The 26400-nt window shown below is 39.7% G+C and overlaps 1 protein-coding gene and 2 long non-coding RNA genes across 14 annotated transcripts in view; 2 read left to right on the top strand and 1 right to left on the bottom strand.

Annotated features, from left to right (window-relative positions):
- The window catches only part of LOC144091928 (uncharacterized), a 35768-nt gene extending 18713 nt beyond the window's left edge, over positions 1-17055 (top strand). For 2 of the 9 annotated variants that reach the window (XM_077624622.1, XM_077624628.1), the window contains 12 exons: positions 74-1471; positions 7469-8493; positions 9003-9242; positions 10112-10289; positions 10541-10603; positions 11480-11790; positions 12500-12556; positions 13306-13398; positions 13797-13878; positions 14000-14112; positions 14754-14931; positions 15198-17055. In XM_077624622.1, the coding sequence (XP_077480748.1) occupies positions 74-1471; positions 7469-8493; positions 9003-9242; positions 10112-10289; positions 10541-10603; positions 11480-11790; positions 12500-12556; positions 13306-13398; positions 13797-13878; positions 14000-14112; positions 14754-14931; positions 15198-15205 (3746 nt within the window). In that variant the 3' untranslated portion in view covers positions 15206-17055. Of the gene's footprint in view, positions 1-73; positions 1472-5158; positions 6758-7468; positions 8494-9002; positions 9243-10111; positions 10290-10540; positions 10604-11479; positions 11791-12499; positions 12557-13305; positions 13399-13796; positions 13879-13999; positions 14113-14753; positions 14932-15197 lie in introns of those variants that run through there. The other 7 variants (XM_077624623.1, XM_077624630.1, XM_077624631.1 and 4 more) reach the window with 7 other exon arrangements.
- Positions 17056-19966: 2911 nt separating this feature from the next.
- On the top strand, positions 19967-22457 carry LOC144092062 (uncharacterized). Of its 2 annotated transcripts, none has more exons than XR_013305966.1 (4): positions 19967-20003; positions 21352-21416; positions 21494-21639; positions 22348-22457. It is a non-coding gene; the product is annotated as an uncharacterized LOC144092062 (long non-coding RNA). The 2 variants fall into 2 exon arrangements; XR_013305965.1 differs by lacking the exon at positions 22348-22457 and adding an exon at positions 22086-22331.
- Positions 22458-22499: 42 nt separating this feature from the next.
- LOC144091859 (uncharacterized) lies at positions 22500-25063 on the bottom strand. 3 transcript variants are annotated; one of them, XR_013305903.1, is made up of 6 exons: positions 24865-25055; positions 24592-24677; positions 23410-23535; positions 22934-23049; positions 22753-22868; positions 22500-22690 (listed from the first exon to the last, which is right to left on the bottom strand). It is a non-coding gene; the product is annotated as an uncharacterized LOC144091859 (long non-coding RNA). The 3 variants fall into 3 exon arrangements; XR_013305905.1 differs by lacking the exon at positions 22753-22868 and having other exon boundaries at positions 24865-25063; XR_013305904.1 differs by lacking the exon at positions 23410-23535 and having other exon boundaries at positions 24865-25032.
- Between the last annotated feature and the right edge of the window lie 1337 nt (positions 25064-26400).

Below are 26400 nucleotides of genomic sequence, written 5' to 3'. Positions count from 1 at the left end.
TATACTGAAGTTATTTTCACACTCCTACCTAACAACTCCAACCTTAAACTCTTCCCTCTTCACCCACAACAAGGTGCTCTAGGTGGCTGCTGGCCAGACGCGACTGGTTGCCTCCCGACAGACCTCCTTTTCACCCCCAGTGTCACATCTGTGATCAATCGCCATGTTAACAATCTTGCAATGATTCACGGTGACACACCTAAGACCTGGCCCAGCAGAGAAAGCACTCCTTACGCAGGTGGTGATGAAAGGGATGTCGAGGAATCAGACAAAAAACAAAAGAAAAAGAAGAAAAGGAGGCAGAAAGATGAGGGCTCTTCCGAACATATGGAAAGCAAGGGTCACATTGAAGTGCATTCACAGGGCGAACCAGAATTGCTCCACCAAAGGACTGAAATGAAACGTGATAGTGGTGATGGTGGTGCCTGGGAGGAACAGATTTGGAAGAGTGGTGGGCGGGGTAAAAAGGGCAAAAGTAGGAAGAAGATTCCTGAGGAGTGGGAAGTGTCCCCAGAGTCTTTTGACTCTTCATCAAAAGGCCAGATCACTCAAGAAGTTGTGAAGGAGCTTAGAAGTTCCGCACTAACAAGCAAGGACATTTCCTTTGCTGATGATAATACCAACCAGAGCTCATGGAAACAGGAAAGTTTCATAGAGGAAGGCTTAGTGCCTTCTCCACTAGCCCATAATATATTAGCTCCCGAGACAATTTCCATCAGTCCACTTGTCTTGAACAGCGAACTAAAAGCTACCGCAGCTCCATTCACTATGCCATCCCCTAGCAGTGCTGGGCCAGCTGACTCCTTTCTAATGGCTGCTAGTCCTGGTGAATCATTTGAGATGCGCATTGATGCTGAAAATACCAGCTTGACAGATACGGTTGACAGTGGGGTGTTTGACAACACTGATTTTGTCCAACAGCCTGTTATACAAGTCATACCTGATGCAGATACTCCTGCTTTCAGTCCTCCGTCTCAGCCAGATTTGGCTCCTTCTCCAAATGGTGGAGTGGTTGCATCAGCCCCACCCCTTTCACCTTCAGATGCTTCATGGCTCCTGAATAACTCTCACACCAGCAGCAACAGTGAACAATTTGACTTCAGTGAAATGAGCCCTTCCACTCATTCTATACCCGTAGAATTGGTATTTGACACCCCTAGTCCAGCCCCTTTACGCTCCCCCAAAACCACAGCACAGGAATTCCAAATAAAAGAGCACAACATTGAGCATTCGGACACGAGTCAATCTAAGAAGTCTCGTTCGTCATCATCTTCCTCACTTAAGAGTCCCACCACCTCAGATGCTAAGAAATTCCCGACCCAAGAAACAACAAGTGTCAGCCCCTCTTCCTCCCCATCACTTGCCTCTTTTGGAATTCAAGCATCTGGCCTTAACCCTGCAGCAAAGCCCTTCTTTCCGAGCTTTGCTGATACCGTGGAACAACCAAGCATGGTTTCCCCCATCATCGAAGGTTGGTTGTGGAATAAATAGCAGTTACTGTAATTATAGAGTAAGATATACGTACATAGTTCTTAGCATGATGAGTGGTGTTTCTATACAAAATAGGTTATTAGATGTTTCCTAGAATCACATTTATTATTCCTTGCATGGTGATACTTAAATTCAAATGATGTTAGAGGATTTTTGTGTCATTGACTTCTGAGTGTTTGTGTGTGACTAATAACATTGAAGCTATGGATTGTATTACTTTAATCTGAGAGTGTCAAATCGTTGTAATGCACGACTCTGTTTGTAATTAACTATGTTTTTGATATCAGGTGTGATGCTACTAACAAGTCGGCCAATGTATTTCCTCAGTCGATATACGCTTTCATTTCCAAAACCAAACCTTTTTTCTCTGCTGGTGTTTGATTAACGCAGTCATTTTTGTGTGTTGTTTCCATTGAAGGCTTGGATGTCCTTCCTCCTGTGTCTATTAACTTTCTTGACTTTTCTAGCAGCCTGTCTCTTTACACTTCTTCTCGAAATGAATCATGATTGGAGTGATTTTAACTCTGTCTTGAAATACAATATTCATACATGCATATATTTTTTTATTTTTTAACCACGTAATGTCAAATATCCAATTACCGGTGTGTTTTCTTTTTCATGCGCTGTGGCTGCTGACTTGGACATCTTACATCTATAGGTGAGTCCCCATTTATTTTCTTTCATAGTTACGAGAAGCATAAGTGGTTCACTTGCCAGATTTTGGTGCAGGCAGGCGTGGGCTCGATTCCCGATGGTGGCAGTATGAAAATGATTTTGTTGAAATATTCCTTCTAACATTATATACTGGCATGCAGATAATTTTAATTCTATTTCCTTAGATGGTAAAAGGGACACACAGACACACCCACAAATAAAACCAACCACCTGTTGCCATTCTTACCACAGTAATGGCTGGCTCCTTATGTTAATTTTAATTTTGATTCAAATATATATATTTTTTAAAGTAAAACAGAAGAACAATAATGGTCGGACAGTTTATTTTTCATTCATTTTTTTAGCCTTCATTTTACAAGTGTGGTCTTGAAATTTACATTAATTCAGACTATCATACATACTATCAATACATTCCCTTGCACACTATACAAAGCTCAAGAGAGAAGCTTACATAAATGAGAACAAAAACAACAACATTCAGTCCACTTGAGACATCTGCAGGAAGAACATTAAAACAGACACTATCGAAAGCAGAAAATCCGCCGCTCAACATAGCGGAAAATGAAGAGATTAATGGAAGCATCAATAAAGATGCAAGTCAAAATCTACTAAATGAACTACGGTCAAAGGAAGCAAAAATGCAAAACATGTTGATCATTTGTTGGGTTTATGAAAAGATTTGTTCTTCCGGCCTCGGCTGCTAAAATTGTACTCACCAAGCAGATTTGTCAAACCATGTCAGCTGTTATGAAATGATTCGTTTTCATTTGTACATATTCTGTAAAATGAAGTCTTCTCCAGATGAAGTGTTACACAACGGCAAATTGTTTATTCTAAAAGGCGTGAATTTCCTTTGGCAAAGAGGAAAGGTCTGGCAGCTGTTAGGGTGACATATAATCACTACTGTTGCTCTAGGAACAAAGAAACATGGAATCATTGATCTTCTACACTTGTGGGGAATACATTGTTATTATATGCAAGCTGGTTAAAAAAGGTTCAACATGGCCAAGCTAAATTCTTTTCAATATATAGTAATATATTTTTAAATGACAAATATAACATTATTTTTCAATTGTTGATGGGGATAAATGTTGCCGTAACTTGGCAAGTATTGATTAAATATTTGTCTTATTATTTGGTTTGGGGTTGTAGTGGTTCCAAAAACAACCCCAGACTTTCTGTATTTAAGCCTTAATTTCACCAAGCAAACCTGTTTGAATAGCTGTTTCAATACTGTTTGAAAAAACAGAACGTCTCTAGCAAAACACGTCTACCATTGAGCCCTAAATCATGGTTTGTGCGCCAGACATTTAATAACAAAATTAAATAATCATTTATAAGATTATGAATTGGGAAATTATGTTATCATGCAAATCAACTGTTTCACTGTGGCGACCCCCAAAGGGATAAACCCAAAGTTAGTCATATCACACAGTACAAAGTATCTCATTATATAGAAGTAATTCAATTAGCACCTTAATTCAGAGCCCCCCCCCCCCCCCAATCTTCTGGAATGTTCAGAGAATATAACAACCATTGCCACCAGACATGGAACAGGCACACAGATGGGGACTCGGTCACCATAGCAACAGGAGACTGTTGCTTTGGCAACTAATGGGGAGAGGGTTCATTCTGGGAACAATAGATGTTTAGCAAAGAAGGGAGTGTTGTGACTAGCCTGGGTAGAAGATGAGATGGAGCTATTTATAGACCTCACTAAAAACTGTCCGTCTACATCGTCCATATCTGTGATATCCCTGCGGTAATATACTAGTGTTTACTTCCCCAGTTGTGATATGTGCTTCATAATCCTTTTAATAATTCCTTTTAGAGACGTGTCATGGCAAAGACGTGTGATATTTAATTGCATACCCACTAGAAATCTTTGTCTGCATCTTTATCTACCAGTCAGAGAGTGTGACCATAAGTTTGGTTGCCCCTGTGTTTGTCCTGTCACAATTAAACTTTAAGGCAGAGTTTTACAATCAAAACAAAAGTGGATAAATCAGCCAGAATATGTGATGCATAGATGCAGTGCCAGTATACCAGTTGTTATGATGTCTGCACCTCAGGACCTGTCTGGTCTCAGTCACCCATCTGTCTGGTTTTGATTTTTCTCCATTCTGATGGGTTGATAAATCCTGATATTATTGAAGCTGTTCTTTTCCCCTTTCATTTATTTTGTCTCCTATATTCTAGGAGATTTATGTGGGGGGGTTTAATGAGCAGTAGTCAATTTTCAGTTTTTTAACAACTTTAGGGGCTAATTTGTCTTCTGTTGGAATTTTTTTTAGCGTGCTCTCGATTCTTAACATGTAATGTATTTCAGACTCATGTAGTATAGTACAGTTACAGTATATTGTTTTTATCAAAAATCTCTCTATTTGGTTAGTTAATTGTTTGTAATTACCCATGACGGTAGGACTATTAGGGGTAATGTAGTGTTAGTCTCCAGAATCTGACCAGATTTATTGCGACAGATAACAAGGTCTTTTTACCAGAGGCTTCCGCTCCATCCCCCCCTGACGTGCCGCTGTTCTTGATTTACCCTCTTGTAATGACTAGACAGGCTGCACACATGCTCTGTCTTGCACGAACTCACATCTCATTTAAAAGATTGTTATGATAACAAATAGAAGCATATAACATTAAGATGGAGAAGCGAGGACAAAAGTAAGATTAGAAGAAAAGACAATGAGGTTTTAAATGAAACTTGCCCATCAAAAGCTCTTTTGCTCTTCTTGCTCTGTAATGCTGAAGGAAAACTCAAGGGCAGCGACGTGTGTGCATGTTTTTTTTTTGCATTTGTGTGTAAGGCAGAAAAACGTGAAGGGAAAGTGAAAATAAAAAAAGGGAGGAGAATTACTCACTCCACCACAGGGGGCGGGATCTTGGTGGTGAAAGTAACCAGTTGGCATCCACAACTTGGTCATGTGACAAGTGCAGTGAGTGGTGTGTGAAGCACTGTGTGAGAGAGAGAGAGCAAGAGAGAGAGGTGCACATCCAGTACAGCATCAGTGTGTATTTGCAATGCAGAGGGTCGTCCTTACGCGAACAGCGTACCTTGATAATAGATTGGGACTGGAATTACAAGGCAACGAAAAAATTAAATTGAAGATCAGTCTTTCACTCTGCTAAGACTCAGTAGAAATTGGTTTGGAGAAAAACCAGAGGAACTTGCGAAAAAAGGGAGATAGTATGTCATCCCTCTCTGATCAGAAGACTGGTTCTCCCTTCACAGAGTTTAGTGAGCTCTGTAAGGGGGCATCCCTTTCACCAACTGGACCGGCGCAGAGTTGGGATTGGCAGCATCATTCGAGCATGGATGTAGATGCACCAAGAGGCTTGGGAGTAGGTTGTGGATCCTTAGCAGCTGCTGGCCACAGTGCCGAAGAAAGGCTGCACTTCTTTGAGCAGACAGAAAGGGGCAATACGGACATGGAAATGAGAGCACCAGGTGGGGTAGGAACCATACCCGGTAGTACCTCCTTGGGTAACGCTTCACTAGGCAGTGCTGGGGAGAGCCCAGAGAGCCCACATTCTTTTTCCCCATTCCCCTCCCCTGCTTCTCCTGGCATTTTATCCTGTACGCCAGCCCTGCAATGCGGTGTCAACAGTCGGGAAGCTATGTCACCAGTTCCTCAATCCCCTGCCGGGCAGATGAGTACGCTGGTGCCCACCTCAAACCTGCCTCCACACTCACTCATAGTCAGTTCAAATGAGGCATCTACTCTAGGTGGATACTCTCCCTCTGAATCATGGAACAATTCCAATTTTGCGGAATCCAGTCCAAAGGTTGCCATGCCCCAGGTGCCTCCTAACTATTGTGCCATCGGTGTTATCAGTGATGTCTACTTGGAGAGAACCAATGAGGATAAGATTGGAGCCAGAGACACCCACGAGGAGGAATTATCGGCGGGCTCTTCAGAAGAAAGTAGCAGAGAGGAAGACTTTGATGAAGGTGAGGAGGAACTAGAGCCTTGTTTCATGGGAAGAGCACAAAAGCAGAGGAAAGCAATGCGCCGTGCAATGTCCGACTGTTCTCACCTGTCAGTGCCCACAAGCCTGGAGCTTTCTGATAAATACCCCGGTTGTGAACAGGTAGAATATAACCCCCTTGTATCACCACTGAGTGGGTCGCGACGATCCCAACATTACATGCAGCGCTCATTGACAGTTGCAGAAGATCAGCAACCTACTACACCACCTACACTCTCGGCAGCAGGGACCACTCACATTGACCTAAGGCAAACCCCCACTGAACCTCGTTTGTGTCTCTCGCCATTCTTATCACAAAGAGACTGCAATACGGCCCTCCCCATGTCCCGAGTACAACCCTTGGAAGAGTGTACATTGGAAAACGAGCAAGGCGACATAGTTCTTCCAGTGCCGGCCAGCCCCAAAAGTTACAGTGGAATGGACTTCACTTCTGCCTTTTTAGTTGGCTCAGAGAATTTTGGTGAACTGTCTGCCGATAATGTGCCGGACTATATTGAACCCAATACTAAGCTTAAAATTGACACGCAAATGGCTATTGAAGTGGGCAAAAGTTCATTTGACCTGGACTCGACGAAACCCATCATGTTGGATGGTAGGTGGAGGTCTAGTTTGTTTTTCTTTAAATTGTTGTGTACTTTTCAAAGGTCTCGTCCAAATTTTTGACAGTGTACAACTGAAATAGCTAGTTTTCATTGTTGTTGTTTTTTGCTAATTCTATAACTTTAATGGCCTGGTTTGAAATTGTACATAGACTATATACTATATATTTGTGCACAAGAAGACTATGATGTACCTGAAGGGGTGTGTCCACTGATTTGAACAAGTAGTGAAAACTTGATACTTCAGCATTAGCACAGCAGCCTTGAAGAATGTGATTGTAGATGAAGTTTATTGGTTGAATTCTTGTGTAAGATTATTTCCAATATTTTCCTAAGTCTATAAAGACGTATTTCCACTTTAGCAATTTTACCTCAGTGATTTTCCATTCTGCACAAGTTTCAACAGTAGAAATGGAGGAAATATAGTCCAAGGGGCGTTATATCACATTGACGCTATTTTTCCTTAAATGTCATTAGGTTTATCCTACATTAGTAGTTGGTAGTTTAATTGCATTGTGAAAAATCTGTCTCACCTAAAGCTACAGCTTGTTCTGTTTTCAAACTTCTCCTGCTTACAACATAGTGCACAAGAAAAATAAAATTAATAAGATGGGTATTTTCATAACCTCTGCACTTTTGATATATAATTGATTTATAGACGTCAATTATAACTCAAGTGATTGTTTTTCCTATTGTCATTGTAGACAATGCTGCCAAGTCAGACCAAAAAAAGGAGAAGCTGGAAGACAAGCCTAAAGTGGACCTCATTGATCCAGCTGAGCAAAAGTCAGTGAAGGTTGAATTTGCAACGGCAGCTAAGGTGGAAAAAGATGTAGGAAAAGAAAAACAAACAGATGTCAATCTGTGGCAGGAGCCTGAAAATGTTCAGCACAAGGAGAAAGAGGCAGTTAAGGTTGTAGAGGAAAAAGAGCTTCATAAAACAGAAAAAATCACAGTGAAAGTTACAGCGGATAATGAGTCTAAAAATATTCCTAATGAGAAAGAGGAAATGAAAGTAAAAGAGGAGTCTGAAAAAGTGAAAGAGAAGCTACCAGAGAAGGTTGAAGAAAAACCAAAGGAAAAAGAGCTAGAGAAAGTGGAATTAGTCCAGCAGAAAATGGAAAAAGTGAGTAAAGACATCCAAACTCATGGACCTGCAGACAAACTGATAAAGACAGAGACATTTGACATGGTAGAAAAATCAGAAAACGTGGCCTTGAAGGACGAATTTAAGAAAAAGGAGGCTTTGGGAAAACATGAGACAAATGATGAGAGCAAAATTACTGAGAAGACTGAAAAGACAGAGGTGAAGGACAGCAAAGAGCAACACGTCGAATCCAAAGTGGAAAAGACCCCCGAGCAGCTGCCGACACCTGTCAAGCTTGATGCCGCTCCTGACAAGGCGGAAAAGAAGGCTGACAAAGCAGCTGATGTGGAAGAAGCCTTGAAAGCTTCAGCCCAGACACACCAATCTGAGAAAGCTCAGAAAGAGGATGAACTAGCTAAATTATCAGACAAGCCAACAGAGACGGTAAAGTCGCTCGGTGAAAAGGAAGATAAGCAGAAAATAGTCGGTGACAAAAAGGCAGTGGAGAAAAAGGATGATAAGAAGGACAAAGTTGTAAAAGCAGATATCACAGAGAAGGCCACAAAAGCAAAACCAATCACCACCAATGGGAGCACTGCTGCACCAAGCAAAGAATTGGCTGGGACAGACAAGAAGACAAAGGTAAGATATACTGGAGGTGTAACAACTTCCGTGTCTTTAACTCACGCCAGAGTTCCAACCACATGACACCTAGGACATGTCATAAACTTGATTCTGTACAAAACGTAATTATACGGTTTATAGGTAGCAGGTAACCAGTGGTCACTTTGCCAATGGCATGCTTAATTTGCGACATTTTACTTTAGTGATCTGTGTCTCATGCATGCTGTTTAAGCCTTTGCTATTGGTTTTCTTTTCCATTTAAACATACATTCTGAACATCAGAGAGCGAACTGGCACTGGATTGCACAGTACCTGTCAGCAGTATTTATTACAGTGTTGCAATTGCAACTTCCACATTCATAATATATTTTACTTTTATGTACACCATATTTTTTTCCCATTTTGTAATTCAATTGCTGCTTTTCCTTTTGTTCTAATTTTCGTCATATATGATTGTTTTCGCTTATCATTTCTTTCTTTCTTTTTTTTTTTTCATTTATCCAATGACCATTGTCCACACCTGTCAGCTTGCTGGGGCAACAAAACCAAGCACCCTCTCCAAAACACGGCAGGTCACAGCCACTGCTGGTACCAGTTCTGCTACATCACCTACTAAGCGCCCTATAGCCTCTTCAAGCATATCCACTATAGATAAAAAAACACCCACCAAGGCCCCATCAACAGCCACTGGTGGTCCAAAGAGGCCCTCAACCATTCCTACTAGCCGCCTTGCATCCTCTACCACTACACGTGATATTAAAACGAAGGTAAGCTATTAAGAATTCTGAGGTCACTGATATTTCACCTACAGCTCTAGCTATTCTTGAAATTTAACTATATCTATAATTATATACTGTATTTTCCGCACTATAAGGCGCACCTTCAATGAATGTCCTATTTTAAAACTTGTTTCATATGTAAGGCACACCAGACTATAAAAAGCAGTATTAGTGGTAGTGGTGGTAGTAGTAACCCCTTATTGCTAAATGTCTTGGGAAAGGAGATGCAGTTATTAGTTCAGTTGAGAGTAAAGAAGGCTGTGTAAAATGGCTCTTTAAATTTCCATGCAAAAAGGACCCCCATATGATGTCATTAATAAAATAGTATAGTTAAGGCCATCCAAGTCGCAGACAGAATACAATTCCAAACTAAGAGTTGGATGCTGTCTGGGACTTGCTCTCTGCACCCCTCTATCGGTGGCCTCCATATATTCATCATGTGGTGACACTGCAGATGATAAACAGGCAGTCTTTTTTTAGCAGCGCAATGCCCACAGGTGCAGGGTGACTGAGTTCATTATGGCCCGCTTGTAGTAGGCGGGGGCTCAGCTGTACGAGGAGCCTGGCATCACTGTAGGATATGGAGTTGAATGAAATCCACAATCTTCAACAAAGACTAAATCTCCATGTTAAATGCATGTTTGTCCCAGATTTTGCTGTGATGGCAGGATTCAGGCAATGGTTTTGTAAATGCCGTCGTGTGATTCATTTGTAGTGGTTTCTGTTTGGTGATATTTACGGCTGCTCTAATTTTCAGTCAGAGGGGTTTTTGTAGTAGGACTGAGTTACTCTAGATAATATTGTTGGTCTGGAAAAGCTACGGTTCTTCTCTGATATCGTCCATGTTGTTTTGGCAGGCACCCATAGAAAAGCGTCCCCTCGTGCCAAAGGCCAGCGCTGCCACCTCAAATCAAGCAGGTTCTTCTGCTGCGACCAAAAATGGGACAACCACCGCAACCAGTAAAATGACAACATCGACACGCACAAGTTTGTCAACTCGCAGTGCGACCACCACGACATCCAGAAAGCCCCTGGGTAAGCAGACTTGCATGCACACAGATCTTTCATTTTAATATGATATGACAGCTTATTTCTAGAAAGCTGATATGACATATTTGACCTAGCCTGCTGTGGTACGTTTGCAGTTTGCAGGCATCTGGCTGCAAATCACTCTCAATTTCAAATCCATTGTAAATGGGTTTGATCTCAACAGCCAGGCTTTGGATTTTATTGTAAGTGCATGCATACATGTCATATATCTTATACTTTCTTTTGCTTTTTTCAAGTCTCGAAGACAGACTCTCAACCAAGTGGCGAGAAGAGACCAAGCACTCTAAAGACCTCCACAGGTATTTTTGCCTTTTTTCCCCCCTCAAATGTTTCTTCCATATTATCTAGATTTGCTGTAAATTAGTGAAATACAAGTGCAAGGACTCGGTACCCTGACAAGGATAACCAGAATTAAAAATAAATGTACTGCAAATACACGCACAAACAGGCAGTGTAGTTTCTGCCCTTTTGCACTTGCATAATTTTTCCTTTTTTTCGTCATTCATCCCTTGTTAAGATTTCACTCGTCTTGCAGAATGATGAGTTTACTTTATGGCAGCTGAAGCGCTGTCACGATTGTGGCGGCAACTTTTGTACCGTCTACCCATGACAATGTTGGAAGGTTTAGAAAATGCGAAGAAAGGAGAGAGGGGAAAGAGTTTCTAAGTTAGAAACCTTCAACACTGCAGGCGAGGGATTACTGTCTCGCTGCCGTTGACAGCAGTTCACAGCGCCTGCTGATACAGCCTGGGGCCTCTTTAATCTGCCATGGTTCTTATAGTCAGGCAAATACCACTTTAACGTGGAAGCAAGGGGAGGATTTCCTTCATTTAACACGTCTTAGGAGGAGCTGGAGATATGCACACGGCACCCAGGAGAGATTGTCAGCGGAACACTGCTCTGCATATCTCAGCACTCTAAGGAAAAAGCTGGCTTGTTACAGAATAGATGTGGATGAATAAATTATATGTGATGCAAATGTTGTACTGCCTTCTGTTCCATGGGCAAAGAATATGGGAGTATTTTCAGAAATAGACACTCACATTCGATCAGGAAAATAAGTCATCCGATACATTAGAAAAATGGACTTTAGCATGGCAGCAGATAAGTTGTACATTTTTCAATCATATGTTGGAAAAATGTCATTCATTTCCTCATACTTTTCTCAATTATAGCTGATTCCACCAAACCCAAAACCACCACCACGAGAAGCTCTACTTCTACCACTACGACGACCACTGCCTCTCGCACCCGAATTACAGCCTCCAAAACGACTACACCTTCCAGCACCACTGGTGCACCGATCGAGAAGAAGCCCTTGGTACCCCGTGCTCCCAGGGCCACCTCCTCTTCAACAACTAACACAACAACCAGCGCCGCAAGGACCACGTCTCGTCCTGGCACCGCGCCTGCCCCCGATATCCACAATGTCCGCTCAAAGATCGGCTCGACAGACAACATAAAGCATCAACCAGGGGGTGGAAAGGTAGGTCCAGTAATCAGTGTCGATGCCAAAAGAATGATTATATGATAATTCTCTATAACAAAGCTTGGTTTCACATCCATTAGAAACTGTATAATGTTAATGGAATAACCACCCTGTTAACACAAAATTAATTACTTGTACATTACCTGCAATATCCAAACCCTCCCAAATTATGTTTTTGTCCACTCCTATTAATTTTGCATCTCCTGTTCACCCCAAGGTGCTCCTTTCCTACCATAGTACCAGGTTTCCAACCTTAGCATCATGGCATCCAGTCCTACATGTCTACAGGAAATTTTCTAGAAACTAAAATTCAAATAATTGTGGAAAGGGCTCATTGGCGATCTGTCACCACTTAAACAGTTTAAAATTGAGCAAAAATAATAATAATAAATTACTGTAATCTATGAATAGGAATAAAATAACACAATCTAAATAAGAAATAATTTTCAGTAAGCTAAAACAAAAATTGAAATGTAGTCATTTGGAGAAGTTGACTTAAATCTTTATATTAGGTGGTGCCCTAATATATTTGCATCACCTTTTTTGTCTTAATTTCTTATGCATATGATAGCACTATACATTACACAAAAACCCCTGTGAAAATACTGAGATTGAGCCAATGAGATCGATGATCAGATGTAGTCCTCCTCCTCCACCACCTCCTCGTCCTTTGTGCCTTTGACGTGGGGTGGACCTGTCTTCCCAGGTGTCAGCTGCCTCTAAAAGCAGGGTCCCAGCCTCCAAAGAAAAAAGCCAGGTCAAAGTGAGTTCCCTCTCCATCCTCCCCACCATTCCCCCCCACTCCCACCTGAGCCCTCACTCACCACTTTGTTTTCCTGTTTTTTAATATTTTGCATTCTTTATCTTTGCACACCCTCTTTTTCCTTTTATGTTCGATGATTTGAAGTATTTTGCAGGTTTTAAATAATAAAGAATACAGTGGTAAAAAAGGTTTGGGTATCCACAGGGTGCTTAAACCTTTTTTTACCACTTTATACTGGACCGACATTTGTGAATTAGGTTTTCCCTTGTAATATAAATACCTTGAAATATCACTTCACTTTCACTTTTTGATTTCTGAAGGTTATATTAGGATAAAATTGTGTGTAAGTGAATGCCATTGGGCTGGTATCAATATTGGTAGATGTGTGTCAAATTGAGTTTTTATCTACTGCTGATGTATATTTGACTAGCTTTATATTACCTTATAATGGTGGTTATATCCAAACATAGCTTTTTTAAATTGAGACATCATAACAAATGAACTAATTATCCAATTAATATCGTATGGATCAGTGGATGTAGAGGTCGTATGATAAGTTTTACTCAAACTAACCTTGATGCACCTTTCTGCCCTCTATTACCTAACCATACACACGGCGGTTACCTATTCGTCACTCTTCCCTCATCTTTCTCCTCTGTTTTCACTTCTTTATTCCTCTCGGTTGGCCCCCCTCTTCACTGCTGCACTACTGTCCATCTCTGCCTGCTATACCGGCCGGCTTCGTTTAGGTTCAGATAGTCTCCCAAAAGTTGGACTTCAGTCACGTCGGTGCACGCTTGGGCTCCAAGGACAATATGAAGCATGTTCCTGGTGGAGGGAATGTAAGTACAGGCTAGACCAGTGCCAGAGTGTGTAGGTGCAGGGAAATGGATGAAATACTTACTAGACTTTCACAAAAAACTGTGCACTGATATTGTCAACCTTTAGCATCTTTGAAGCCATTTTACAAAGTGCATCTTTCGATAAATCAGTGATATAATCTGAAAATTAATCTGCAGGCAGTGTGTCCGCATCCCTCCCACTTGCTTCCTCAATTTATTCCTGCGTCACCCCGTCCTTCTCCCTGAATGTCACTAACTCATGAAAGTGCAAAGTATGTTGAGTTGACTATCACAAACAGATAAACAATGTTGTGTTGCTACCTGCTCTGGATTTTGGCGTTTATCTTTTCCGACTGCGATTTTATTCATTTTTATGGTTTTCTTTGAAAATCTGACAGGTACAGATTCTTAACAAAAAGGTCGATTTGAGTAAGATAACCTCAAAGTGCGGCTCCAAGGACAACATCAAGCACAAGCCGGGTAAGCTACAAATGGTTGTTTTTTCTTCAGATTTATGGGGTAGTTGAGAGCTTCAAAAAATGTGCCATGCACCCACCGTTAATCTGGAATAATCCACAGTGTTTCTCCTTTTGTGCTGCAGGTGGAGGTGTCGTGAAGATTGAGTCACACAAAGTCAATTTTAAGGACAAAGCTCAGTCCAAAGTCGGTTCTATGGACAATGTGAGCCATTCACCTGGTGGAGGAAGTGTCAAGGTGAGTTTGGAGTAGAATGTTGGGTTTTGACAGGGCTTAACCTAATATAGATATTTATGTTAATGACAAAAGGCATATCCAACTTTGCAGTGGTTGTGCTGGCTAATCCTAACATTCCCTAAAAAACCCTTAGCCAAATCCAGTCTATCTGTGTCTGTTTCTATTTACTAATGTTCATAGTATTGATCTTACACTCCACCCTTGCACACCTTTGTGGTGTCATCAAGGCAAAGTGAAAAACAAACCAAGAGCTAACAATAGACATCTTGGCTCTTTTTCCAACAGCTTTTGTGTTTTATTTTAGTGGTTTGTTATGTAGTTATTTAAAGCACCTTGGCTATTTTTACTAGGATCATTTCCTTTGACAGTACACTTACAATTTCCAACAAATTTATATTAAAAAAACAAGTTTTAAAAAGAATGCAATACATTTAACATATCTATAAAAGAAAAAGTAAATGTATGTTTATGTATCAATGGAGATTTTATACCATGAAGCCAAGACCGTAAAAGTACTTCAAACTTATAGTGCAAGAAACATCATTCATTGGGTTCGGTGGTAATCAACTCACCGAGAAATAGATCTGTACTCAAGTTATCCCATCACTGTTCAAATGACACACCCTGCTGTGGGTTTCTAGGCTGAGGGGTCCCAGGAGACAGGTGAAGGTGTCGGGGCATCATCCCTTGCCCCTGGACCAGAATCCGGAAAAGTGGGGAGTCCTGCTGCCCATGAGAATGGGCTGAAAGAGGCAACTCCCTGTAATCCTGAGGGTCTCCAGCAGCCCCAGGTCCTGGTTTCCCACATCCCAGAGACAAGTAAGTCTGAGTCTATGTTTTTGCAATGGGCAACACGGGCGACTGCCCAGGGCGCAATCTCTTTGAAGGCCCCAGTTAAAAAGAAATGCTTGGAAATCTTGGTGTGACTCAGCTTGATTGTTTGGTGAGCTTCCATCCATTTCAGTTTAGGTTATTTTTGTCTACAGTAAGGTTAACATCAACTGCCAGTTGTGTCTTTGTTCTGTTCTCCTGGTGGCAGTCTCAAAAAGCTGATCACACCAATCTTTTGATTTCTTATCTTGCAGGCATCTAATTCTGCTGTCCCTCTGCCTTCCTCATCTCACTGCCTCCCCTCTTTCCTGTGCACCCCGTGCTTATTCTTCCCTTTCTTTCCAACATTTCTGCCGCAGATTGAGTTTTACAAGCTCAACTTCCGCGAGGAGGCTCGCATTCGTACGGACCACGGCGGCGACACCGTCACCTGTTCCTCCTGATGACAACAGACCCGCTCCACTCGCGTGGTTCTTCCAGTAGCGTGCACCACAACCCTCATCCATATGTTGTCCAAGATGTGTCAGCTCCCCCTCAAGCCTCCTTCTTGCTCTCATGGGTTGTTCAGGGGTATACCAGCAGCCCCATAAAGGGATCTCAGACACATTCTAAGCTAGTTAACCCACCCCTCCGTTGAGTAAAACCATGCACCATTGATTCCCCGTTCTTCTCTATTTAGCTGTAATGAACTCCCAAAACTGTCAGCCAGCCGTCAGTCACGTAATATCCTCCTTGTTCCCTCAATAACCCTCTTTTTGCTGCATAAATTAAACAGTAGTTTATTCACATCGATCCATCTTTAAAACATAAACAGGCTGACATACACACCAAATACATTTTAACTGTTTAACTCTGTGATAGTATTTTGAGTGACAAACCTAAAACTGTAGCTTTTGAAGGGGTCCTTTCTAATTGCTTTGATTACCTCTCGTCATTTTAATTCTAACTGATTTATTTGTTTTTTTGTTTGAAGTTTATTGTGATACCTGCAGCATTTAGCACTAAGACACAAAATGAAGGAAAAGGCTCAATTTCGATGTGTGAGGTAAGTGAGGAAAGAAATGTGGGTCCATGGCGAGATGTGGGTGTGGTCTCGGGATAGATTTGAAGGTAACAGTAGTTTGAGGCATTTTAGCTGGATATGGAAATTGGGAAGGGGGCTGCGACAAGTTATGTGCCTCTTTCTGCCGTTCAGTTGCGTAAGGAGAATGTTTTGTCAAAAATCGGTGGTAGTGGACAAAATGCTAGATGAAAGTCAGTGACAAGAAAGCTAAAATGTTTTTGATCGTTGTGGTTTTTTCTTTTGTTCTGCCATGATTATATTGAACAACAACAGGCAAAGAAGTGCTTATGGAACAAAAACGTTGCCCCAAGTCTTTTATGGAATTGCTGTTAGCTTTTAATTTTGAATTCTTGTTTTTTTTATTGATTTAGTAGCTACTTTTGCTCAACTCAAAATTTAGCAAACACTCTGTTTAGTTTGAAGAATAGCATTCTAACCAGATTCAGTCACCTTTCATGTTCTATCCGGGACAGAGAATATTATCTAAAATGTGGCAGGTTTATTCACATTAATGAAAAATTTATCTTTACAATGTCATTCCAACATCTCAACAGTGCAAGGTTAAACACAATTCAGCTCCAATTGTTCAGAATTAAGTTATAATTCCATGCAAAGTTTATAGGAAAATGTTCTCTATCGTATTAGCCTTGCTTAATTAACATTTGAATAACCTTAATTGTCATACAATTTAACCACTGTAAATAATGTAAGTACCAAGGTGTGTTCTTACATATAATGCATTTAACAGATTGTATGTTCAATTTCTTATCACATTTTCGTCTTTGCCAGAAAAAACAAAGGCTTAAATCATACTAAAAGTTCCTTTTTGGAATTGCCACGAGCATTGACAGTATGAAGCTTGGTCACAGCCAATGGTATTTCTGACCTTAGTGGTAATGCCCACCCCAGAAAAAAGTTTTATAATTTTATAAGGGAATTTAATACATCACTGATACACTCTAGTTTAAAGTATGTCCTGAGGCTAATCAACACAGCGCTAAACACTCCTAAATTTATTGCATCTTTAAACCTGGATCTATTCGATCAAAGTGGACTTTTTTCCTCTCCCAAAACAATAGACCATAACTTTAATGATAAAAGGTATTTTCTTGATGACAGACAAAGAACAAAGAATAATACTGAACAAATTCAGGCAGATGAGAACATCACCGTCATTCTAAAGGCTTCAATCAATTTGGTTAAGTCAAATGTCAGTTTTTCTCAATGCGGCAGTTTTTGGTTCTACAAGCTAGAACTTGTAGCCCAGAGCATTTTTTGTTGTTGTTGTTTCTTTGGATGGATGTTTTTATTGTTGGCTTCATGCTATTTGATGAGACTGCACAGATGTATATAGGTATTTTATTGCTGATGCTCTCTCAGTATAAAAAACACCAAAACAGCAGGGTTTAGCAGGCAGTCTCTTTTCTTTTTGTCATCATACATTCGTATTGAATTGAGGAGGATTCTTTACCATAACATTTAGCAATTTATCTGGCCAAAAAAAAAAAAAAAACTTATAAAATGTTAGCCTTTTTCATTTGAAAGGGGCCCTTGAAGTGAAAGAATGTTTTAGACATATTGAACATTTTTTTGTATTTATCATTGTTTCTGTACCCTTACAGCAGGTGTGCTCTTGCGGTTTAAATGGTTGAAAATATCCTCAAAACAATTTAAACATGTGTAGTAGTAGTAATAGAGGTGGGCATGATCTATCATTCTTTACAATGCTGACTCTGGCATGGAATTATTGATGGATGAATTCTCGGTTTGAGAAAAGCATCCCAGTATTCACTTAACATCTCTACCTGTCATCTATCAATGACATTTAACAACATGCCCATCCCTATCACACAGCATCGACATGTTTTTTTTTAAAATTACATTATTAGATTACTGTATGGTTCTAATTTAAAATTGGTTAATGGCCAAGAAGACTAACGATAGCCGTGTATAGGTTTAGCTTGTGTAAGACTGTCATCTTACCCCAGTTAGTGCTTTGCCATGCACTCAGCAGATGTACAAGTGTAAACCTAATAGCTCCTAAGTAACTGTTGTAAACCTGCAGAGCATGCTGACAGAACAATAGGATGTGTTCAATAGACGTACTACTTCGTGTCATTGGCAGAACCTCCTTGTTTGTGTCACTTTTTTTTTTCTTTGTTTAATTGATTTTTTGGGGGGTTTGCAAATAAGTGTTAATTGTGACTACCTGGTAACTAGTGATATGATAATTAAACAATTGAAAATGGATGAAATGTTTATATTGTGACATTTATTGGAATTGCAGATGGAAACAACAATGATGAGAAGACCACATGAGCACAGAGGAGATTGTTTCTCATCCAATGGTATGGTGACAGGTCTCAAAACTTATTATTGCCGATGTAAATACTTTGGCTATCAAAAGGCCCTTTTCTTAAGTATTTTTTCAAACTGGAATTTCTACACGAGTTTGTAGCAATCTACATGGTGCACCAAAAAGGTAGTTGTTGGTTAGAGTGTGTAAAGCCATTTCTAGTGCTTGGAACCATTAATTATGGAAACCTGATGTGTTGACTGTCAGGTTTCCATAAGAGTGGTGTTGACTTAATGTATGTGAGAGAATTTTGCTTTCTAAACCAATCCAACCAGTTCACCACGGGGGTCAGGGCAGCCCCTACACATACCCTTTTGAGTTGGAACCAATCCCAGACCATGATTATTGAGCATGGCCCAAATTTGGGAGGCACAAACCCCCCACTTCTGGCCCTAAGGCCGGATGAGAGAGGAAAGGGAGACTGGGTGCACTGAGACCAAACTGATTGCTGGATCAAGGTCCCCAAAGATGGGCCAATTGGGGACCACGAGTAGATGTAACAGCAGGTCCTTCCAGTTGGACGACACAGGAAACGCTGCATCTGTGAACAAGGAAAAAAGAGTGGCAAGTGTCAAGGCCAGGGTCAAGATGAAAGCTTGAATGAATGAAAGTGACTGACCGTTTGACACCCACAGGAAAAGAGAATGAATTTTATGTATTACATTTATAGAGAACATTCTTTAAAGTGCAAACACAAATAGAGGATCATCAAGGTTCACCGTTTTGATGACAAGTGAGTAGATTTTCTGTTATCCACTGGGCTATAATTCCTTTTTATGTTGTTTTATTTTAGGTCATGAACTGGTTAAAAGCACTCCTATTGACAAAAAGCCCTTTTTCCAATTGAAATACTAATGTAGTAAATAAACATCAGTTTTACCTCAGTTTGGAACGTTGCCCTATATGTCAGATTAAATCATAATTTAGGAAACAATATTGCATGTTCTGTCAAGATTTGAGTGACACGCCAAGACAAAGGGAAACGTGTTCACTAAAATGCTCTCAGTTAAAAGTTGTCTCACAGCAGAATATAATGTATAAATGATAATGATGTGCAAGTTAGCTATAGTACATAGTTCAGATTTTTTTCTGATTATTAGCTGTATATCATATGACACAATAGAGGGAAAATTGATCTAATTTATGTTTGATAACATAACATAAATGCAGTGGTGTGTTGTCAGGGCCTTCAAGGCCTTCTCTGCGGGCCTAAGAAATATCTGAATCACAGACTGATGTTAATTATATTTTTTCCATGAATACTTATTAAATAATTCCAAATTGTCTGTTAGCTTCCTTTCATTGCTTTTCCCACTGGTTGCACTGCTTCCAGGTGTGTGTTTTCATATTGAATCATTTAACCAATCACATTTTAGCCATTATTTGTTGCCAGGGTCAGAAATCTGCCTCAAGATCTTCACAATCAGTTCTGCAGTCTCTGCTGCATTAAACTAGCGTCGATAAGACTGTTGCTTTAACCAATCAGAAAATCAGAATTGGTCATTGCTTTTCACCTATGATTGGCTTGTGGTAGAGTGAGTTTACGCCTATTGTAGACGCAGACGAGTTAATTAAGCGCATGCGCAGTAACCATCCCTTTTGGGACGCCTTTCACACGCTGACGGTCGACGATCCAACGAGGTAAGGAATAGACTGGCCTAAATGCGTTTTTATCACGCTATCGGGAGATTTTTCAGCAATCAATTGAGCCCAAAACGCCAACAAATCTCCTAGTTTACCACACCGTCGACAATTTAAATTTGCGCTTCTTTTCCTCACCGGCTGTGTGCCGTATGTTACTAGTTAACATTAGCGTTAGCGTCACGATTCGACTTAAAAAGTATGTTGTCCGTTTTCTCTCCATTATTGAGTCGTGTGGCAAGACTTTAAATTTAATCAATCAACGCCGAGTCATCAACCGACAGTTTGCTGGGTAAATGGTCACTCTAGAATGACATCCAGAGGCCCGTATGTAATGATAGTTTTCATTCTGAGTGCTAAACACCCGTTGCCGATTTGTAGTTGTTGTTTTTACAAAAAAAAAACACTTATACAAAACTGTTAAGCCAACTTTCTCATAGCTGTTGACGTCAGTCTGCATATTAAATCGCCGAAAACAAAACTATTAAGCCAACTTTCACCTAACTCACTGGTGTCAAAGCGGCGGCCCGGGGGCCGAATCTGGCCCGCCGCGTCATTTTGTGCGGCCCGAGAAAGTAAATCATGAGTGCTGACTTTCTGTTAGGATCAAATTCAAATGAAGATTATACATGTATATTATATTTCCTCATTTTCCCCTTTTTAAATCAATAATTGTAATTTTTTAATCCATTTTTTTCCTTTTTGTGTTTTTAGTTCAAAAAGCATTTAGTAAAATCTAAAAACAAATATATTTTAAAAATTCTGTTTTCCACTCATATTGAACATATTCCCACAAATATTTTGTTTCCTTTTGAAATGAAAAACAAATTGTTAGAAGATATTTTCCCTCATGAAGAGAAAAAAAGCTCAAACAAACATTTTTTAGATCTATAAAAACAGAATATTTAGGGCCATTGATCGTTTTATTAATCCAATATAAATAGAAAAAAAAATCAATATTATTTCAAAAATGCTCCGGCCCACGTGAAATCGAGTTGACATTATTGCGACCCGCGAACCAACCCGATTTTGACACCCTTGTCCTAGCTGTTAACATCAGTCTGTATTATTTAATTGCCTTGTCTGGAAAAAGAAAAAAAGCACTTGGCACTCGCTAACTAATTTTCATTCTTTATCTTGATCGTTTATTAAATTTCTTGTAAGATTTCTCTATCCCGTAATTGTTTGGCAACCCCCAAATACCTTGGTTAAATCAAGTTTTCCCTGTTTAGCATCAAGATAAAACTACTTCCCTCCCCCCAAAAAAACAACTACGCCAATCTGTTGAATCTCCAGGTTTTATATATGCTAACTTATGCTTTTTTGTGTGCAAATTTTCCCCGTTTAGCACCAAGATGCAGCTCTTCTAGAATGCCTAGATCACTATTAAGGTTATAGAAGAGACTGGGCCAGGTAAAACTACAACCAAAAAAAAAGTTGAATCTCCATTCTATATATTCTAACTTTTGCTATTTTTTTGCATGCAACAGGCCTGAGAGATCTTCCTCGCAAGTTGCCCACTTTAATCATATGGTGTCTCTGTACTTCTGAAAATCCAAAATAAATAAAAGCCTAAATCATCATGGTGATGTTTCACTGGTCATTCATTTCCACAGCTCTTGACTAAATCTTTAAGGTAAGAAGGATCTCAGTTAATGTTAGAGCAGGAATTCTAAGTGTTTATTCCCTGTTTTTTTCTAATTTTATTTTGTGTATATTCCTTAATTTTATTTTTTAAGTGTTTATTCCCCCATCTTATTTTCCAAGTGTATAAACCCCCAATTTTTTTCCTAAATATTTTCCCTTTTTTTTTTCCAAGGGTTTATTCCCGGTTTGCTTTTCAAATTCTATCTTCCAAGTGTATATACCCCCTTTTCCTAATTTTAATTTCTAAGTACTCCCCCATTTTAAAAAAAATTCTAATTTTATTTTCTAAGTATTTCCCCCATTTTTATTTTCTGTTTATTCCACTTGCTTTTTTTTTCAAATTTAATTTTCTAAGTATTTATTACCCAGTTTTATTTTTTTCTTTTAAGTGTAAAATTATTTTGTGAACCTTTAACTAAAATGTCTTGTCTACAGGTGGACAAACTAGAGAAAAGACTGGCTACACCAATCAACACTTATATGTAATGCCAAGTGTCTATACCCTGGGTTTTTTTTCCCCCCAAGTGGTTTCCCATTTATTTTCTAAGTGTATATACCCAATTTTTTTTCCCCTAATTTTATTTTCTAAGTGTTTATTCCCCCAATTTTATTTTTTTCTTCTGTTTTCTAATTTTAATTGTAAGTGTAAAATTGTTTTGTGAACCTTTAACTAAAATGTCTTGTCTTATGTTTACAGGTGGACAAACCAGAGAAAAGACTGGCTACACCAATCAACACTTCAATGTAATGACAACTAAGTATGTTAGAATTGAAATGTTTACCTGTAAATAAATTTTTTAACTTGGATTGTTACTTGTATTTTTTGTTAGATAAAGACAAACACATGCATACATTTAAAAACTTTTATTTTGAAAGTTTAGAGATAAATGCTGACATAACAGCCATATACTTTGCAAGAGCTTTTATTTTGAAGGACTCCACTGAGGTTCGCGCAGGCCATCCAGCATTTTGAAAAATCAGGGTTGCCTTCATCCATTTTCAAATGGACGAAGACACTCCCCTTGGCACCAGGTGAAATTCTGGAAGAAAAAAAAGGGGTCAATACACAAAGTTAAGTAAAAAACCATTCGCAAGGTCTTACCTTTTATTTTGAAAAACTTTGGAGATAGGTTCTCGCGTAACCACCAGCACCCAGAAATGGGGGGTGCCTCAGACTATCTGTACATAGGCAGGAAACCTTGTCCCCCTTGTGGAATTCTGGAAAACAAAAAAAAAGGGGTCAATACACAAAGTTAAGTAAAAAACCATTCGCAAGGTCTTACCTTTTATTTTGAAAAACTTTGGAGATAGGTTCTCGCGTAACCACCAGCACCGAGAAATGGGGGGTGCCTCAGATTATCTGTACATAGGCAGGAAACCTTGTCCCCCTTGTGGAATTCTGGAAAACAAAAAAAAAGGGGTCAATACACAAAGTTAAGTAAAAAACCATTCGCAAGGTCTCACCTTTTATTTTGAAAAAGTTACGAGATAGGCTGACACACCCCTCATTTCTCGGTGCTGGGTGTTACGCGAGAACCTATCTCCAAACTTTTTCAAAATAAAAGGTGAGACCTTGCGAATAGTTTTTTACTTAACTTTGTATTGACCCCCTTTTTTTGTTTTCCAGAATTCTACAAGGGGGACAAGGTTTCCTGCCTATTTACATAGGCAGGAAACCTTGTCCCCCTTGTAGAATTCTGGAAAACAAAAAAAGGGTTAATACATAAAGTTAAGTAAAAAACCATTCACAAGGTCTCACCTTTTATTTTGAAAAAGTTTGGAGATAGGTTCTCACATAACACCCAGCACCGAGAAATGAGGGGGTGCGTCAGCCTATCTGTACATGGGCAGGAAACCTTGTCCCCCCCCCCCCCTTGGTGGAACTCTGGAAAACAAAAAGGGGTCAAGTTACATAAAAAAGAAATACAGACTAGGGCCTAATTTAACTTAAAAAAACCCTCCTACATTTAGCTTTTTTTTCTACAAAACATCAAAAGGGTAGGCAATATTAGACATACTCCTGATGGTCTGGTTTTCTTTTTGTCTGCTGCAGAGACTAAAAAAAATAATCCGAGTCTTTAAAGGCCCCTATCCAGTCTATTTTTCATGTTTTCCTCCACAAACAATCAGGATCTTGATGTGGTGGGAAATATAGAAAACACACTGGACAGGGGCCCACAAGGTACAAATTACATGAAAATAAATCCTACTTCTGCCTTGAGTTTTTCAGTCAATTATTTCAAATCCATTAATTCTTAAAAAAATATCCAAAACGCTTCCTTTTTTTCTCTTACACAGAGGAAAAAAATGTTTAAAGGAGTCAAAAATGACACCTGCACTATTGTTGAATAACTGTCACTTAAGTTTTGTCAAAACCACATTTAAAACTAAAAATGAAACGGTCCAAGCCCTGAGGTCTTTAAGAAAGTTAACGGGGTAAAAGTATATAATCTATTTGAGTGCACAGTTCCACTACATTTTTTTTGTACCAATTACCAATTTCGTCATACGTAGTTTTCTGGGTATGATGACAATGCCTATGTTTGATTATGATTTGTAAGTTCAGAAAGATGTGAAACTCAAGCAGAAGCTACTCCTACACTTGCCACTATAGTATTTTTTTTTTAATTAAATTCAATAGGGATGACCCTACTTTACAGTTTTTCATTTATCACAGCCATGTCTGGTCTACATTAACCGCGATAATCGAGGGATTACTGTTTATTCCTTACACGTCCACTAATGGCATTTGTGTGGGTGACTTATCCACAGGTTTTTGCTATTAAAAAAAACACCAAGCTAGTTAGTGTTTTCATTCAAAAGTTGAATGTATCATGATGAAAAACGAGCCGATTGCGCAAAGCCTTGAATACTGAACGCTGACGTTTAAATATTACACGGATAGAGAAAATCGGAACTAGTATATTTAAAAATGACTCACTTTGTTATGGCGTCGACAAGATGCCCCTTTCTGGTCGTTTTGGCCACATTCTTGATGTTTCCCAGCAGTCTGTGCTCGTTGAGGGACTGAAACACAAAATGGAATGATTTCTTTTTAAACAAAGAGCGATCGATCGGTAACGCAATGTAGCCAATTTGTTTGCAAACATTTTGCTGTCTGCACACACATGGGGCGACATCACGTCAACGAACCATGCTCTTATCACTCTTACGACGAGAACTGGGGCTTCGAAATCCCCAAATGACAACGTACCAAGTGTGCTGCATCGTCCTGGGAGAAGTTTGTCAGGCTTTCTTCGGCAAATCGTCACTTTTGAGCTGCTCTGCAGTGCACGTCCGTGCTGCCTCCTGGCTAGTCGGCCATTTTTGGTTTGACGTCGGCAATTTGAACTGTGACCTCGGTCACGCCCATTAAAAATAGACACACAAAAATGTAAATTGTTTTCATAATAACGTGCGTTAGTCAGTGTGTGGGGGGGGCTGTAAATGCTTTTTGGTTGGGCTTTAATACTTAAAAAAATACATTGTTTTCATAATAACATGCATTAGTCAGTGGGTGGGGCGGGGGCGGGGCTGTAAATACGTGTTGATTGGGCATTCATACTTTAAAAAAAACACATTGTTTTCATCATAACGTGCATTAGTTAGTGGGGGGAGCTGTAAATATTTTTTGGTTGGGCTTTAATCCTTTAAAATACAGTATTGCACATTATGAACATTGTGATGACATGCACTTTAGTGTTTGTTTTTTACTTCTAGACATTTAAACAGTGGCAGTGCATTTTTTTTTTTTGCCGTTTCACGTATGGACGTATCGAAGTTCATCGCTGTCTTTTTACCATGGAAATGATACTCCGGGACCGGTTCTGTTGTCTAAAAAGCTCCAGTATTTGTATTTAATCAATAAATGCTGTTTTTGGCTGGATTTTACCCCATTTTCGGGCAATGTTTGCCCGTACGCCATTGACGTTCATTACTGTCTTTTCCCGGGAAAATCACCCCCCGGCCCGGTTGTAATGTCTGAAAAGCTCCAGTATTTGTATTTAATCATGAAATGCTGCTAGGAAGTGGATTTTACCCCATTTTTGTGCATTGATTTATTGATTATTGTTTTATGTGTCGCAGCTGTAGCTGCAGTAGAGGTTTTATAGCCATAAAATAGTTTTTGAGGGTTGGATTGATACGTTGAAGGTGCTACGAGAAAATGCACGGACCGCCACTGCATAAATGTAATATCCAGTCATTGTAACTTCACTGTTAAATGGAAGGAAAAACAATTTCAAAACTTTGACCAAGGGTGTACAGTAATTCTAAGATGTTAGATACTATTTTTCCTCTATTATGTCATATTCTATGACATGCATCCAGTATGTCATATGGTGTAAGCAATGTCACATTTGAAATGCCCCAAAATTAAAATTGATGTGAGTAAATGCAATTATGGAACAAATATTACTCTTTACGTTTCAACGGGGCCAATGCTTCTGTTTGTGTTTTGGTCAGCAGGGAAGGCCACCTTGGAAATTACTGCACAATATTGAGTGTGCAAGAAGCCATTCAGGACTCGCATTCAGATGGTCTCCAACCCAAGAAGACTCATGTTTTCGAAGGTGCAAACTCAACACAGGAGAGTAGTGACCATCCTGATAAGTGAGAGGTCACCACTCTGCCATTGAGTACTTTTCAGAATAGCTTGAATGATGTCATTTACCTTGTCATATCCTCACATCATCTGCCTTCACACACTTGAAGGCTTTGTATTGTCATCAACTTACTGCCACAGTGCCTA

Source organism: Stigmatopora argus, chromosome 17 (genome assembly GCF_051989625.1).
Source record: "Stigmatopora argus isolate UIUO_Sarg chromosome 17, RoL_Sarg_1.0, whole genome shotgun sequence".
In the NCBI taxonomy this organism is placed as follows: Eukaryota; Metazoa; Chordata; class Actinopteri; order Syngnathiformes; family Syngnathidae; genus Stigmatopora; species Stigmatopora argus.
Note: the sequence above shows the minus strand (reverse complement) of the source record. Positions and strands in the feature narration are given on the sequence as shown.